The sequence below is a fragment of the Ixodes scapularis genome, unplaced genomic scaffold, assembly GCF_016920785.2.
Source record: "Ixodes scapularis isolate PalLabHiFi unplaced genomic scaffold, ASM1692078v2 PGA_scaffold9__187_contigs__length_104089568, whole genome shotgun sequence".
In the NCBI taxonomy this organism is placed as follows: Eukaryota; Metazoa; Arthropoda; class Arachnida; order Ixodida; family Ixodidae; genus Ixodes; species Ixodes scapularis.
The window spans coordinates 8091635-8109716 of NW_024609884.1; the positions used below are offsets into that span (position 1 = coordinate 8091635).

The 18082-nt window shown below is 49.5% G+C and overlaps 1 protein-coding gene across 1 annotated transcript in view; it reads right to left on the reverse strand.

Annotated features, from left to right (window-relative positions):
- The window catches only part of LOC8041778 (protein big brother), a 62316-nt gene that overhangs the window by 38231 nt on the left and 6003 nt on the right, over window positions 1-18082 (reverse strand). Inside the window, exon 3 of the mRNA XM_029991414.4 lies at window positions 8089-8184. Within this exon, the coding sequence (XP_029847274.1) occupies window positions 8089-8184 (96 nt within the window). The remainder of the gene's footprint in view (window positions 1-8088; window positions 8185-18082) is intronic.

Consider the following 18082-nt stretch of genomic DNA (forward strand, 5'->3'; position numbering starts at 1 on the left):
TTGAAGGGACCGAGATTTGATCGAGCTGCCTTTTATACACACGCCGCCCAAGCGCAGTATACTTATTTTAACGTGCTGGTGTTTGCGGCTGATATGCTTCCTGGTAATCTATAAAAACATTAAAAAAATACAGCGACGTTTTTGATAAATAAATAAAAATATCCCAACAATAATTTGATATGTAGCGAACACAAAAATCGCTGCCGAAACATTAAGTTAAATGGATTGTTCCGGAAAACAACCTGACTGACGCTGCTGCGTTCGGGAATAGTGCTTTTTATAGTTAAAACAAGGGTGCAGGCGAGCTGACTGAGTACTGCAATATATATATATATATATATATATATATATATATATATTAATTTACACAAGCAAAGCTGGGTCTTGCATAAACTACTCTGATAGCACAAAAAGTCAGAATGTTTGTACATGAAATATGAGAAAGAGAAAGCCACGCTATAGTGAATGGTTTTCTTCCCTTTTCCAATAAATTATCAAGAAATGAATTTCATGAAAGTCGTTGAACTTTCCAACTTAAAACAGCTCCAGGGTGGGAAGGGGAATTGTGGATGAGGATGCCGGTTGCTGATTGGACTTGTTGAAGAAGACTCTTTGCTTCTTCTGCTTCTGGTATCCAACAATGGAGTGTTAATCGACTGGAAGGCGAATTTGTAATAAATACAAACAGATACAACTTTACGAGTGCGTGACACAACTGCATACAAGAGCAAACCTGTAGAGCAACTGTAACTAACTGCCGCGTACGGCTTACGTAGTTAAACAGTTACCTCGGCGTCAAGTGTCCCGTGCGCACGGTGAAGACGGCGTCTAACTTGTAGCGGAGAGCAGGGGCTGTCGCGCAAGACAGAAGCAAGCGCGACGCACCGCGGAAGAGGAGGCCCGCGCACGGGTTCGTTCAAACTCAGCGGTCCCGCTTCCGGCCAAGGGTTAAGGCAGTGCGCCGAAAACTGTCCTATCCAATCGGGGCTTGGTAAGAAGCTCATTAGCTACAGGCACCGACCCACTCTCGACCAATCGGATAAGGTCAAAGAAAGGTCAGGTCCCACAGCTCGGAGCTTAAACATGCCCGGTTTTGCTTATGAGCCGGAGAGAATATACCGATCCCGACAATCTCGGCGATAATCGCCAAAACGGGCCTCATGAGGAAAACAAGTCATCTAACCTAGAGCGAGAGCATTAAGGCCCCTTCACACACTTGTGACTGCCTACGACCTGAGAGGCTAAACACCGGTTTTGAAGCCTCTTGTGACGGCTTACGCCCGGCTCTGCAGCAGCGCGCAGCCGGTCGTAAACCGTCACAAGAGGCTCAAAAACAGGTCGTCTCGAAGTCGGTCCTTAGTCAAACGCAATCGTGTAAACGAACCTCAAAATAAGCAAAAAAAAAAAAATAAATAAAACGGAGGACATTGCAAACACAAGACAATGCGTATCGCGAATGCAAGCGTTGCGGAGCACACTGCAGTCGGCATTCCGGGAATCGGAAGGCCGTTTCGCGGAGATTCTCACGATGCTGTGTCTATGCTGGCGCATAAACATCGTTCGCGCCCAGAGCCCCTATAGCTAGCGTCTCAGACCACTTTACCGTGATGCGAGGTTTCCGAAGACGCCGGGGAGCTCTCACCCTCGGGATAGGAGATATGTAGCCACGATCCCTTTGTGGTGGAAAAGCAAGACCTAACACCGTACCGCGCCATATAAACGAATTCTCTAAAACAAAACGCGGTCTCGGTGGCGCGCGAAAATGCCACCCCGTCTACGTATACACCCTCGATAAATATTACGAGTATATGTCGGGTATTTATCTATACATGGATGTATCTATTATATACAAACACGCACTGCGCACATGCACATTCAGACATAAATAAAAACGCAGTCGTATCCGCAATTTCTATCAATGGCGAATAATTCACCGAAAGAAAGCCTGCAAGTTATCAATAAATCAGCACCAAAATCAGAAAATAATATTCGCAAGAAAAGAGAAAATATTGAGGTCATCTCAAGGAAAAAAACAAAAAAGCTTTACTTGGGACAGAGGGACCAACGAGGGTGTCTTGGATCCTCGCGCATTCGTTCCTTTTGTTTGTTCTCCGCCAAATCTCGAGATTGTCTCTGAGATTTAACGAGTACCAGGTAAATAGGTGGGACAGCTAACTGTGCTTATCCGTGGCCCTAAGGGTCCGTCCTGCACCCAAAGGGGTTTAGGCGCCGCCGACGCGCCCCGTCACTCCAACAACTCGGTAATGACTCCGAGTGCGAAGCACCCTACGGCGGCGGCATATATACACAGGAAGCACACGGTCGGCGCCTCTACTCCAACACGCAGGGGCTGATCACGCCGCGACGTGTTGGCTGATGCCTCCTCCCTAAGCGGCACCGCAGCCGAAACTCAAACAGCGGTCAGGTGGCAGCGGAACGGGGAACGGTGGGGGCCCCTCGGCCGCGCTCTGCTGCAGCAGCCACCTGTCATAAAGCCAACACTCGTCTCTGCTTGCTCAAGGCTGCACAATGGCTGCGCGGAGCACGCTAATCCTGGCCGTCCACACGCGGCCAGAAAGGCCCGACCTGCGATGATCGGTTCGGACCCATTTCAAGGGGCGCCCCTCCAACTAAGTAACAACTGGTCTCCTTTCGGCAAATTATTTATCTCGTAGCGACCTTGACGAGTCGTGCGTATCGCAGAACGCAAAGACTCTGGCGACCCGTCTTATACAGGAGCGCAATAAGGCCCATGTATGTTTTAGGCGTAACAATGATATGTGGTACAGACGTGAGAAGGGGTAGCTCAGGATACGTGCCGTATGCCCGGTCAACGTGGCCCGCGTCGGCCCAAAGGCGTTCAGACACGAAGGAGGGTCCGTCGAAACCGCGTCCGCCAAACCAAGAACCGGGGAAAAAGCTCGGTTTCATTTTTTTTTTTCTCCCCAAAATTACACGTTTCTTGAAGGAGTCGTGCGAGCACCAAACGAGCGCGCAGTTCTAAACAGCAGTTAGATTCGAGAACCGCAAACAGCACTTGTACAACTGGTCTGGCCCACAAAGCCACGGGGCGAAGGGATGGTCTAACGGTGGATAATTCTGGGTTTGGCGTGTGGCTAATGATCGGGGCATTCATCAGGCCATCTTAGGCGCGCTGTTTGCAGCCCCGACCGGCTCGCCGTGCGGGCCTCGTCCGTCTTCGCGCTGCTTGTTCCGGTTGCCCACAGCACTGGCCGAGTATGCCACACTCCCAGAGAGAGGTGCATGACCATTTCGGTGGTCGAAGCGGGTTCAGACAAAGCGGGGGAGAGAGATCCTCAACGGCTACTATTCTGGCGTTATCCGAGCAGTTTATTCGATGGGAAAATGAACGTCGGTTACGGCCACTATTACTGTTTTTATTGCTTTTGTGAAAACTATTAACGCAACCACTCATTAACTCTTTCATTAACCTTTTTTGGTCTACCCGTCTGTGACAATGAAAAAAAAATCATACAGTCAACTGTACAACACAAGCTCTGCATTGAGATTTTTTTTTTTCCTCGGGTGTTTTTGGGGCCAAAGCCAAGGCCAGTAGGTTTCCGTGGTCCAGATCGGCACCAGGCGCTAAACACAAAGGCGCAGGCTCATTGAGGAATGCTGAGGGGAGGCGTATACACACACACACACACACGCCATTGCCCACACGAGCAAGCGAGCGCGCCTCTTCTTGCGGGTCTCGGCTTTGCCAAGCGCCGCACTTGGCTGCAGTCTTTGGAATGCTGCAGAAAAACCGCGAGGCCCTGGCACGGGGAGCGGGTGCGGCCCCGTACACCTACAATTAAAAGCGAGGAAAGGGACCGCAGCCGTTTTGCGGGTAGGGCCGCACGAAAGGCGATGGGGGCCAGCAGAGGGGGGCTTTGAGCGGGGCGGGGGCGGCGCAGGTAGAGACGCGGCTGGCGCGTGGCCGCCACGCGGTCGGTCCCCCTCCCCGGGGCCCTTCTGCTCTTCGAGACTCGCGCCATGCCGGCGGAAGGAAGTCGGCGCCAAAGGCTGTTGTGCGTCACGGCGGCCATGACTCTGACCAAAGCGGCTTTGCCCGTAGCAGGCGGGAGTGATTTATACCCACTCTGTATGTTTGCCCAGAAATGCGGCGCGTTAACGGGGAAAAAAAGACAAAATAATGGAGGTCTTCCGCTTCTTGGGAAGCGGCACCGGGAAGTTTGTCTTTATATTAAGCTCGAGGGGTACCGAGAAGAGGTCAAGAGCGCTAAATGAAAGCTTTGCCTCCCTCACGAAGGGGAAAGTATCGTCAGCGTGTCGAGATCTTTCAGCGATCAGCTTTGCCATCGCAATCGGACGAAGGAAATTGATACCGCGCTTTTGATATCATTCTCGCTTTGTATCGGAAATCTCTGCTCTAAATTCGGTGACGGGTGAATTTTGAGCGGATATATTCCCTACCCTTGGTAAAACTTTAGGAAATAACCTTTTAGAAAAACGTTAAGAAAAATCAAGCACTTTTTGTTTCGCTTTTTTTTTTTTCACTTCTACAGTGAAACGCTTGTAAACCGATATTTACTTGTAACTATAAGAGTCGATAATTCCTTTCATCTACTCATCTGCCCTTCTAGTTTGCTTTAACAGGGCGAAACGGGTATTTTCCCACATCTGTGCGGTTATCGAAATATCTACGGGAAAAGAAACCGGCGAGTTGATATGTTTGGAATGAGTGGATGGCCGGATGAGATAAATGTGTAACGAACCGTCGAGAGTCTATCTTGCAAATTCCAGTAAATAGTCGAAAAATGTTCTCCGACAAGACCGCTCTGGCCGTTCGGTGCCCCTTCGGGCCCCGTCTGGCGGCCATCCCCTCCTCGCGAAGTCTCTCCAAGGCGGCTCGCATGTTCGCTCCGGAGGTGCGTGCTGAGCGCCCGCTGGAGGCAGCATTAGCCCCGCCAGCGGAGCGTGACCGACCAGCGAGCCGGTGCGCGCTACTTCCTGATAGGTGTTTTACACCGACACGGCCGGCAGACTCTGCGCACCCCGTCCTGTGTACACAAGCGCGGGCACCCCGCCGCTTGTCCCAAAGCGCCGCGCGCAACCCCAAAAAAGGCAGCCAAAACAGTGCCCCCACACCGACGAGGCAGCGTCTTCGGGGGGGATTCCTCGGGGGTACCCGCGCCTTTCGGCCACGTCTGTATCGGGCGGCTCGCCCGCGGGTTACGAGGCGGGGTGGGCGTCGAGTTGTGCCCGCGCCGCGGGGATCTCGGAAACGGCGCATTTTGGGAGCACGCGGCTGCCGGAAACGAATGTTCGATGAAGGGTCGCGGAGATCTCTATATCTCGGCACATCGCTATAGATCGCTGAAGAGGGGTTGGTGCTGTTGCGCACTCCCAGAGATTGCGGGAGCGCGGAGAGAACGGTGTCTCGCGGATCGGAGGTATTTCGCAGAACCTGTCTGGTCTTTCACCTTTGCCTATAGTGACTGTTGCCACTGCCACGAAAAGATCGGCCACAGTTGGCTCCCTCACTCGCGTTTCAGTGGTATGCGAATTTTTAATCGAACCTTGCCGCCTGTGTATGTCACACATATGTGCATATCTGTGACATACACGTATGTCACACAGATATGTCAGACATACCTGTATTTTTGATCAGTGTCAAGAGCTAGGTCGGTGTGCGAATTTTGAACTGAATCTTGTCGCCTATGTTTAGATGGTCACATGTTTACATGTGACCATCTATTTACCATCATCTATCTACCATCTATGTGACATGTGACCATCTATCACCAGCATCTATCTACCATCTGACATGTGACCATCTATCTACCATCTATCTACCATCATCTATCTACCATCTATCTACCATCATCTACCATCATGTGACCATCACATGTTTACATGTGATGGTTACATTGTTTACATTTTACTATACTACTACCATACACGTTTTGTCAAATTAGAAGAATCTAGAGTGGTGCGTCTAGCATGCGAGAAACCCCGAACTCCCAACAGACACACTCCCTTAATCAGGCTGATTTCGAGTGAAGCGCTCGCCTCGACTTTCTGGAACGTCCGAGAAGGCGGCGTTCCGCTCACGAGAACTCTCGGCGCCCATGGACGCGGTCCCTCGGTTCGGACCGCTCTGCAGCTGACTCCCGACGCGTGCCGTGCCCGCCGTTAATTGAATGAGCCGGCAATTTCACGCCAACGCGTCGAGTGCGTCTCTTGCCGCCGCCAGTCCGACCGTGGCCGATCTCCTCGACTGACCAAGGATGATTCGCCGCCCTTCCCCGCGCGAGATACCGTCGGTCCGTGGCGTGCGCGTGGACATAGCGTGAGCCCATGGCACGCCGACCCCTTACATCGAGGTACGCAGCTTAAAAAAAATGCTTTCGAGTACGCTTCCGGACAACCCGAGCGCGATCGCTCGACCCGGGTTCGTGCCACGGTTAAGAAGAGCCCTGTAGCTATCGAAACCGGAGTTTGGGGTCCACACCATTATCTCTAATTGTGATATGCGGCCGAACTGCTTGAAGATCTGGCTTGCGGATCACAGAAGCCGTCCCAATCACGCTCACATGAGTCACGATGTATGCAAAAAGCCCAACGATTAATTGGTGATGCTCACCGCACTTTAGTATGGCATCTCACGTACTGTCAGTTCACATGTTGGCCGGCTAGAAGATAGACCATCCTCACTTAGTGCTTTGATGAATACATCGCAATGAATTGCGTTCCTCGTATCCCGTGAAGAGGACGGCACTGGTCGCTGGCTTTATTCCGCGTCCGTTAGAATGTTGGCACACGATTCGCAAACAACGAAAATCCTCATTACGAGTGCCTCCTTTTCGGCGGCTCACGTGTAAGAGTCTCTTCAAGCGCCTGGTATTTGAGCGTGCCGAATTCCAACCTGGGATAAGATAACCTTTCCCGCGAAAATACTCGACCGCAATGTTGACTTTCGGGTATCTGTGGTTCGCTGAAAGACGGTTTTTTTCTTGCTTATCGTTTCTTGCGTTGCATTTGGTGCGCACGATTTGAAACTCTGCTGGTCAACGCACGTATAGTTTGTTTCTACCTTTGTGACCTGCGTCAATAACTAAGGAGTTAGTTTAATTATACAACGGGTGAGGTTCACGGAACAACGACATGCAAAAACATCAGCGATATGCTATTCAATTCGACGGTAGCGGATCCAGTCAACTGAAAACTGATTGGATGAAAGAAAGAAAGGGTGAAAAAGGGTCAGATGTATACTTGAGTGGTTAACTGAGTTTGATAAACGACATCATATTCACACAAAAGCTGCAAAGGCCACCCTTACATCTACAGGTCAAGTTTCAGAATCTTGCATCTTGATAGACACATACATTACTGTCTAGTGCAAACATGTCTGAATAACCCCGCGCGTCGATAAGATACCAGGACGGAATGTGAAAATATCGGGAGAGTAAACATGGTTCGTTGACGACAGTGGAGTGCGCGGCTTGTTTGTGTCAAACTAGACCCGAGAAAGGGGTATGCTATCCCCACGAACTCTCGGTATATACTGCAGGGGCATTGGGGGAAACCTCAAAGAGGGTATTCGTGGCAGCAGCAAATAAAATACATGTATCTGATGATGTCATGTCGACGTTTCACTGTGCTCTCAGAACACGGGGAAAATAAATTACGACTTTTTTAATTGAAACAAAAAATACATACATATATATATATATTTCAACCAGCTCAACCTAAGCAAAAAGGTAGTTAGTGCATGAAGTACTTTATTCATGCATATTTTAATACACGAACAAGGTAAAAAGCATGTGCACAACAAAAAGGCAGAAGGACACCATTTCGTTCTTTCTGCCTTTTGAATGACATCACTCGGATGCACTGACGAACCATGCAAAGTTAAAGTGCTCCACTTTTTTTTCTCTCTAATTTTCGTACACCACTAAAAAAAAAAAAAGGTAACAAAAATACACGACACTATTATTTCTCGGCATCGCTCTCGGTCTCCAACCTCGAATACAACAATATCCAACGAAACTTGAAAGGTTTGCAGTTGAATACTAACAATGAACGCGCGCTCAAAATATCGGAAAGTGTGCTGACCTTTCCGTGCTCTTTGTCAAAGTCGCAACAGTCCACGTAGCCATTGTGACAGGGGCTGAAGACGAGCTGAAGATTGGTGCCCGTGGCCACGAACGCCTGTGAGAAAAGAAAAGGACAGGTCGCTTAGACGCAACACACGCCTGGCACGTGGACAACATGCGCTGAAAATATAATGGTGATTTTTTAATTAGTGAAAACAGAGTGCGTAGAAAAAAAAAAAATCGGTCTCTTTTTTCGATAATCATCTCTTATACGCCCGCCATGTGATTGTTTTACCGAGCCATTCGCGAGCTTTCGCGCTGCACCAAATAAAGGTTCATGTGTGAAGCAAATCGGTAAAAAGGAGGAGAAGGGGGGGGGGGGGGGTGCGCACAGATCGAACTTGAAAGCAACCCCTTCAGAGAACAAAAGAGTCGCGAGGTTTCCTTCCGTTGTGTCCATCCCGTCGGAGGACAAGTCGGTGACATCCTCGCGCCGTCGCCCCGCCGGACATGCACCACGAAAGAACAACCAGAAACATGTCCTTGTTGTCGGCAGCGCCTTGTGGTCGTTTGGCCGGCGGCGTCATGCCGCGGCTCCCAAGAGCGTCTCCCCAAAACGTCCCGTTTAAAAGAAGCCCAGACGGCGCTTTTGTCCGGCCGTGATTGGCGACAAATGGCTCGCTCGTCGTCTGCGCCAGCAGAAAGGGCAGCGGGGCTTCGGAGTGGAATGGCCCGAGGGCCCTCGGCCGTGCCGGTAGAAGAAGCCCCGAGACAATGGGGCCGGGGGGGCAGGTGCACTCTCCTGGCTCTTGGGCGCCCCCTTTTACGACGAGGGGACAGAGCGGCCTTGGACGGCGGCCCCCGAAAGCCCGCGCTGTTGAAAGAAGCCGCGGCACCCGGGGGTGGTTTGGTGGGCGCTCGTCTTTTGAGCAAAGATGGCTCCGCGAGCCGAGATCTTTTTTTTGGGGGGGTGGCATTTGGACCGAAGAGCGAGGCTAATTGGAAATGGCGGCTTTGGAGGCGCCGAGCTCGAGACGATGGGTGCGCACATAAAACACCGATTAAACGGCCGAAGCGCTGTCCGCAATCCAGCGACCTTAGGGGTCGCCACAATCGGCCAAATATGGTGGTCTCAAACGGGTCGTGCCGTGGCGTGTCATGTACCAGCAATACGTACAACGGTCGTATTTCAGCAGACAAGCGTTGGACTCAAAATGAGTTTCCCCGATTTTTATTCACTACGTTTCAAACCTGCGGCGATCGATGTGTTGGTAGCAAGTGAGCTTCGAGAGGCTTGACCTTTTTTGGGAATGCGATGGAGGGACTGCGGTGCCGATGAACGTTGATAAACGCACAATGTCTGGTTCTCGCGGTGTTCACAGCGACCAGGGCAACCACGCTTATACGACTGTAACAACACAGTCAACGAGACAACTGTTCAATGTTTCGTTCGGTTCACTGTTTTCCCGCTAGATGCCGACCGTTTTGCAGGAGTCGCGAATACACTGAGCAGCGCAGCTACGCTTGTCACGTGGGTCATGAGTGCTGAACAGTGCTGCACTAAGCCGCGGTCCTTGATCCTAAGGGTAAACTGAAAAAGCAATAATTAGCGGCTCATTTTACGCCCTGAAAAATGAACGCCGTTGTACCGAGCTCGTGACGGTCGCATCGCGGTTCCTCTGATGGTGGGCTGTGCTCCGTTTCATCGTCGCTAGAAAAGTAACAATCACCATGAACTCAAAACTTCGAAACGTGCTTGCGCTCTACAAAATAATGGTAACCGGTTGACACGTCTCGAAGCATAAACAAGTTTTGCACCAAGCAAACACAAAAAAAAAAAAAAAAACTCATCCTTTTGAATAAAAAAAAAGTGAAGTGGGTTTTAACTTGTAAGGTTTTTCGCCAAAATTACCCAAGCATCACCGAAGAATGCTGGAAACGTATAAGTACATGCGCTACACGCGCTCGCCTTAGCAGTTAAATATATTTTAAGGAAATATTCAAAATAACGCGTCGAGGAACGCACGCACAAAGGTGCCACTTGGGTTAGGCATTTCTTTTAGAACATTTAGCGCTGCAGACACCAGCGCGTTTGACTATACACTCGCGGCATGTTCCTCGGTGCTCGAGTAATTTAGCAAAAGGTCTGTGCCAAAAAAGCTGTCACGCTCATCACACCACGTCACGTCACGTCATCACGTCTGGCCGTGTTGTCACGCGTCGTGGGCGCGATGCTGAGGCGTGCTCACGACGAGGCGTCCATGAAAGCGCCCTTCGCGGCCGGTTGGCTTATCCGGGCGACAAGTGGACGGGCATTTCCCATCGCGAGCGAAGTTCACCCAAGAAACGTCAGAGCAAGGTTTCTCGTTTTCCCATCGGGGCCTTGGGGGGTGCGCTCGCTGTTGCTAAGGTGCACGCCGCCAGAGAACGGCTGCGGGTGCACTCAACTCTTCGAGCGATAGAATGCGAGCTCGTTCCGGAAATATCGAAGCACGGCCCTCCTTGGCCGTGCCCCTCCAATAAGACCTCGAAATAACAAAATCAGGATAAAAGAGACGCAAAAATATAAAAATAATAATAACACTCGCGCTCAATTGGCGCGCGCAGACACAGGAAAGCGTGTTCTCTCTGCTGAGGGTCCAGACATGAGTAAAAGAGGACGCTTTATGCTTTCGTTTTTGCGACATGTGGATAGCCTACCACGAACGGAAGGCACAGTGGCAGAAAACACAATCCTGAGGGATGTTTTGGTCACGCGTCAATCGCAGTGCGAAACTAAAAAACAGACAGAAAAAAAAAAACAAAAAAAAAAACACTGTTGAGGTTAAAAGACTTTTTTTGATCCAATGAACGGCTATCGCTTCGAGAAAAAAGAGGCGTTCAAGTAAAAAAAAAAAAAACTTTTTCTCTTAGACATGTTTGTTGCCTCGACTGGAGACAGTAAAACGAGCCTTGGGGAAAACATGGCCTCCTTGATTTCATCCTATTTAGGTGAAAGATTCAGACATGTAGAGCGATGACAGCAACTTTTGAGTATGAAACAATAACATATTTAGGCGTTGCTTCCGATTTGCAACCGTTCTACAGTGCTTCGTTGACCAACTGTTGGTATACCGTCCTCGCATCTCGTCCTCTGGCCTGAGTGCACGCTGCAGTCAAGCACATTTGTCGTGGTCCCAAAGTCTGCTACGCCATCCGTGTCGGATAATTCGTTACTTTCTATATGCCTTAGAGGTGTCGCTCGTGACAATGATAGAGCTGCGTGTACTGCCGCTCACCGTGTGAACAATTATTATGACGTTTCTCACGAGTTTGGAGCGCCCGCTTCTACCTTACTCATGGAACAAAAATATGAATGGAATAAAAACTACAGTGCACGCGAGCAAAAATCATTTTATGTTACCAAGTTTATAATTGGCAGAGTCTAAAATCGCCTTATGACTCCTTCCACGCTGCGCGTATCCCGGCGTATATTATACACACGTTTGCCGGTCCCCGGGCGGTTCCGCGCACACTCGCAAATTACGGCGCGCCGCGAGCACGGCATCTGGGGACCTCCGCGTCGCCTCGGTTCTACGGGTCCGCTGTGACAGGCTCCTATTAGGCGCTCACGATCTCGTTCTGATGGAGCGCATCACTCCTGCCTTATCTGCGCCCGAAATCGTTCGATGTCCGAATGAGCCCATATCTCTTTCTCTCCGCCGGACCCGCTGTCGGTTCTCCAAGTGCCAGCGGTGTTTATAAGCCCGAAATGGTATCGACGGTAATCAGGGCCCCATTACAGAGTCCCCGGCGACCATCACTCCGTCGACAACGCGGTGGAGACAGCCGCTCTCCGTGATGGCGTCGTGACCGCGCCATTGCTTCGGGTGCGGGACTGCCGATGCACAACCCAAAACGGGAATGAGTTAGTGTGTGCACGCGGGTCGGCTCGAGCTGCCTGTATGTATACCCTCGGAGACGCGTTGGCCCACATCAGACGCCCGGGGCGGGCTCTTTCCGACTCGTAAGCAAAACGAAGCAGTTCGGTAGCCTCCGATGCGCTTTGCGAGGAGACCCGTACGCGAGACTCGCGAAAGGCCCTTCGCGCGGCGTGTACATCCGAAACATTGGGCGTGAGATAATGCTCTAATTACAGAGACATTCTGGCCGGCCGAGCTAAGCTGTTGGAGGCATGTAAACGGGAGTATATAGTCGTCGTGTGATTTCCGATGCCTTAATAACAGCCCCTTCATTTCTATTTTTTTTTTTCTCCCTCTCTCCGCATGCGATGAGGGCACATATGGGTCTACACGCCGTGCTTACGTGGAGGGGAACTCGCAGTGGAATGCAATTTTGTGTCGCCTTGCTCTGGGCAACGCCGGACGGCGTTCTCCGAGACGGAAACGTAATTGGTGCGAATCTGGCTGCGGCGGCGGTGTATACAGCCTGCAGTGGCTGGACGATGTCTCGCTTTCTCGAGGCTATATCGACGCATCTTCTCACCGCGTCACTCGTTTGCTGCGCTCATGGCAGAGCTGGTTTGGGGGCGCACAGGTAGAATCGGATTTGCATACCTGTGCCGCATGGACAGCCTAATAGGTTTCCGAGGTCCTATCGCTGATAGTGCCCGTATCAATTAAAGATTTTTTGGTGCCTCGAATTTCCGTTACCTGTGCACTGTGGTTAACTGACGATATGTTTGCTTCTTCCACTTGAAACTGGTTTATTTTATGTCTGCGTGTGTGTTTCTACAGTCTAGAACGTAGTCTGCCTCAACGGGCGACTTGTCTCTCAGCTGTAGATGAGAATTTAGCCAGTGCAGTATACAAGCTAGCTGGGGTCTTTAACGTGCACCGCGCAGCGGTGACACACGACCGCACGCCCCGGTACGATGCTCATCCAGATCGAAACGGGCAGGGCTGGGGATTGAACCCAGAATGCTTGGGTTCTACAGCGTGAGCTTTCGCTAGACGTGCTCCGAGCTGGTGTGCGCTAGACCACTCGTACACCGAGAGACGATGTGGTTCGATATATTTATAACGCAATTCGTAAACAAACCGCGTCAAATGGCTACGTTCCCTCAGAAACTGCGTGACAATGATATCCGTTGAAAGGTGAATATTACAGTTCCGAAGGAAATGGTGAAAGAAACAATATTTATGTTAGCGCATCGCTTTTGGCAGATGATACGCGGGAGCTCATTAGGAACATGCGCTGTGAACAACGCGTTCATAAATGACTTTACAGTCAATGTCACATTTGAATCATAATAATATTCATTCGGGAGAGCTGCCGCGTCACAGAAGGCCACGCAGCGCCATATTAATGGCGATCTACTTATAATGGAAGCATATAAAAGATATCGCGAAAATAAATAATCAGCATGCCTTTCCTGTTCATGCCCTTGAAGGTAGGGTGGAGCTAAATTTTATTGTGTGCAGCGATATGTCGAAAGCACTGGCACGAGAGCATTCACCTCTGTCGAATGCTTTGCTTTCACGGGTGCTTACGCAAGGAAGGCGCTCTCTCGAGAGTTGTTACTCCCTCGTTACTCGAACCAAGCAGGTGAAAAAAATTTCTAAACTCCTTATCTCCAGTGTTGTGGCAGGAACGGGCATGAGCGCGTGGCTTTAGTTGGAGTATTCCCTGCGCCAGTGCTCGTACGAACAAAAATGCACTTGCAGAGCTCAACTCGTGCGACTGTGCTCTTGATAGCACTGGACACAGCTTGTGAGACCTGAGTACAGCCGGCCAGAGGGATTCCGCGCGCGGTAGGATCCACGACCCAATCGGCTATGGTGCCTTGACGACGTGGCTGGTTTGACCACTCCTGATGGTGATCGCAAAGGGTCTGAGAAGGGGGCCCAGTCTGGGCGCATACCGTCACCCAATGCAGCGGCCTCGTCGTCGACGCCATTCGACACATTTCATTATGTTTACCCTCATATTTACCATTTAATTTGGTTTGTTGCAGAAACTTGAACATCATCGTGTTTGTAAATGTTTTCAGTTATGGTATCCAGAGCATATACTCCGTGTATAGGAGGTTTCTGCCAACGGAGGTTTCTGAACTTCGTTTAATATAAATTCTTCGTCCGTTACGTCCTTCCCGCATACACGCTTACATAAGAGCGTTGCAGGGAGCGTTCCTTGCTGTGTTTGTGCGCATCGAACGAGCACTTTCTAGCTCTCCGTGCAATTGTGATTGAGCACGTGCGGACTGTGAGCTGTATGCTAGCCACCAACGTCCCAAGAAGTACAACGCGTTACAAATTTATTTGTTTTGATATAGGGTTTTCTTCATGGTTATCGAGTATTTATGCAACCTCGCCTACCCCGCAGAGATAATAACACAACCGGGTACATCAACGCCATGAGCCACTATTCTAACTCTGGTGGAGTTCCAGGAGTGTTTTCCTGAAGCCATGGAGGTGTTGGTTTTAAGGGGGCGGGGTTGAAAATGACTCCGGACTAGTTTTTAGAAATATATCTATTAACTCACCTTGGTCATATATATAACTATACCCGTAACTAAAACGGATTGATCTACCCGTAACTAAAACGGATTGAAATTGAAGAACATCGACGAAAGTGTCTCGTAAGTGACGTCAGCGCTGACAAGCGCCGAGCATGCGAACTACCCACCACGAAAACCGGTGCGAAAAATGACGAGAAATCGAGGAGACGGACGACAGAAACAATAACGGCTCGAGTCGCCGTCCCGTCTCCCTCAGAGGCCGTGCACAAAAGCGGTTAAGCCGTTGAATGCGGAGCTGCTATCTGTGTTTGCACCTTCTCGAGTGCAACCTTTCAGAGTGTCAACACGCGGTTCCCAATCCTTCTGTCGCCGTGTGTCGCCCACAACACCACTGCATCCAAGCATCGGGCGAAAAACAACCAGCTCTCCGTCGAGACATCCATTCTTCAGTGTCGTATTTTGAGCAAACCGAAAGGAATAGTAATGTAAAAGTACCCTCTTCGGTTTACTCGCATGCTGTCATCTAAAAAAAAAAAAAGGATTTTTTTACATACTGCATAAAGTGCGCGAAGTAGTTCTTGCAAGGTGTGGTTGTCACAAAAAGAGAGTATCTTTTCGTTTTATTTTTTTACATTTTGATAATACAATAATTGATATTAAATGAACGTACAAGTAACTTAATTAACGCAATGACAGATAAATCATTAACGCATCAGGAAGAGCGAAACAATATTTTACTGCTATTCTTAAGGTGAAAATGGGTCGTGGCATTTTCTGCGGCAGTCAGCACAGAGCAGGGTACAAGTTCTTCCGTTGAAACGACTTCGATGAGCCACACCGATGACTCCGAGAACGTGTAATATGGTTCAAACAGTCGCCCTTTTGACACCGCTGCTTTAGAGATTTCGACGAACTATTTCGTCTCATTTCAACTGAATGGCCCAGCTAAGCATTCAAAATATCTTTCTTGAAAGTTCGTGTAGCTTGCCATCATTTAGCGCCCGATAGCATGAGCCTTCCAGAATATAGAGACAGACGTTGGGTGGAAAACAAAAATTAGGAATTTTTATTTATTTTTTTATTTTTATTATTTTTAATCTATTTTTAAAATTTTTACGAACAATCCCCCCCCCCCTCAAAAAAAAAAAAGCAGTTACGTTTTTTATTTGCTGGCTATTTTCAAATTGTAGCGTCAGCAGAGTTAATTATTTATATTTGATCAAATCATTCAGTGTGTTAATTAAGCCATATTTTTTTTTTTATTCCATCATATGTCTTATGTGGCTCTCTGTGTTACAATCAGCTATGCGAGGTAGAGAGGTAGAGGAAGAGGTAGATTGCGAGCTTGAAATCTACCTCTTCGGGAAATTCCACAAGGCCTCTCGTCAACCGCACAATGCACCGCCCAGCGCGGGGAATAGACCCTTTCTGAAATGGCGGCTGCCGACCTCTCGCCCTCCCTAAGACACCGTGTTTAACTATAGGCTAAAGACTACGCCAGGCAACACTGTTTACTTGATGCGCCGCCATAACTATGTTGGCCGTCGCCGCAGCGAATGCGGGTATAAACTGTAATTGTAATTGTAGTTTATTTACGCAAGAACAGATGCGTTCACCACTGCGTGCTATATATGCTAACCAGAAAGGTGAAAACTCTTACGCGTGTGCGCCTGCCATAGCATGCCGCCGTGAACGTTGAAGCCCGCGGCGCCGCGTTTAACGATAATGAGATGATATTGTACAGATGACTGTGATGATGGTTTCAATGGAGCTTGTGGACGAGAGTGAGGGGTTGATGTTGCGGTTGAAGAGGGTGAAGGGCGTTAAGCCTTTCAATATCCTCGCTGCAGAGCGCGTGCGTGCAAGCTGCTTTCGAAAGCTCTGTTGTGACAGCACTGGCAGGCCTGCTACACTACCCAGAGCACACTTTTGGTCATGCAGACAACATCTCACGAACATTTGCTTCTTCGAAGTAGCGCATTAGTACCGTGCGTATATACGTGCGGTTCGCGTTGCATATCGTTCCTGCTCAAAGCGATAGGATCGTGCTGTTTAGACTGATTCGGGAAACATGATTCCTCACATTTTCTTTATTATTACAATTCCCTCCTGTCTGCGTTCAATGACGTGACACTAAGCAATGAAAATGTGCCTTACGAGTAGCGTTGGAGCAGCGGCGGGAACGCAAGTGCTTCGAAGTCAAACACTCTCTCGCCATATTAATGGCGGCCGAGTTGGCCCAGCCTCAGGGCCCGCGTGTGTCGTTTTGAAACGCCGCCGCTAGACTGGGACCGTCCGAATAAACGCTCTTAGATGTATCAGTTGACAAGCTCCACGGAAGAGCGGCATTCGAAAACGGTTCTCCTCTGTCGCCTCCAGGCGAGCAGGTATACGGGCGGATGGCGTTCCTATAGCGCCACTTCTCCACGAGCAACGGTGAAGGACCGTCTTCGAACGACGCTCTTTTTGCGCATGGCTTTCGCACAAACTTTATGTTTACCATAAAAACCCCAATAGAAGCACTTTACACCGCCAGCAATGTGCATGCAACGTTCCATCGGTATACTGCCGCTTCTGTCAATAGGGTGGACAGATAGCGTAGCGAGCGCCACCGAGCAGACGCGACACAAAAAGCCACTCGGCTTTGCATGAAGCTTGTCAACTTACTTCGATCTGGGTTCCGATGTATGCTCGTACCGGCTCGTACACGTTCCGTACATCGTGAGAGTTGTTCAATTCCTTTTCTCTTATACCACTGCGAGTTCAGAACACAAAGAGCCCAGAGCGAACACAACACAAAGCCGATGCGTAGTCTGCTTTTGTTATCTTTTCTTTGCGTTCTCAAATCGCGAAATGCGAAGCAAACATGAACCTCTCATTCCATCACGCACCGTATGATCGCTCGCATTGCTATAGTGCATCGGAAAGACGATGGGGGGGGGGGGGGGGGGGGGGGGGGCTGTGTATGTCCGGAACGGTTTAATGCATTGTTGGCAGTAACGCGTTACTATAGTAACGGCGTTACTACGGTAAAGTGTCAGTTTCTATAACCGTAACATACTCGCTTCGTTTTCAAAACAGTAACTGATAACGTACTTACGTTACTTGTATTGAGTAACGAGTAACGCAGTTTCGTTACCCGTTACGTCTTTTCCCAAGACCTAAAACAAATTACACTTGAATTTTTTTCCTCTTTCTAGGAGCCAAGTCAAATTAATTATTGCGATTTCCGCGTTTTTTTTCGCCTTTTTCCTCCTGAGTATTCAGGTTGAACCGTAAAATAAGGTAAGGTGATTATGTTACGTTTCTGTATGGACACGATGCTTCTTGAAATATGCATGGCGCTTGAGCGCCGTTCGCACACTCGCAATCGAGTAGGACGGAGTACACCGTGGGACGGAGTGAGCGACAAGACCGGTTTTTAAACCGCTTACGACGGCGTAGGACCAGATGCGCTGCTACGGAGCGGGTCCTACGCCTTCGCAAAAGACTTAAAAACCGGTTTTGTGTCTCTCCGTCCAATACCCGGTTGCAAGCGTGTGACCGGCGCTTT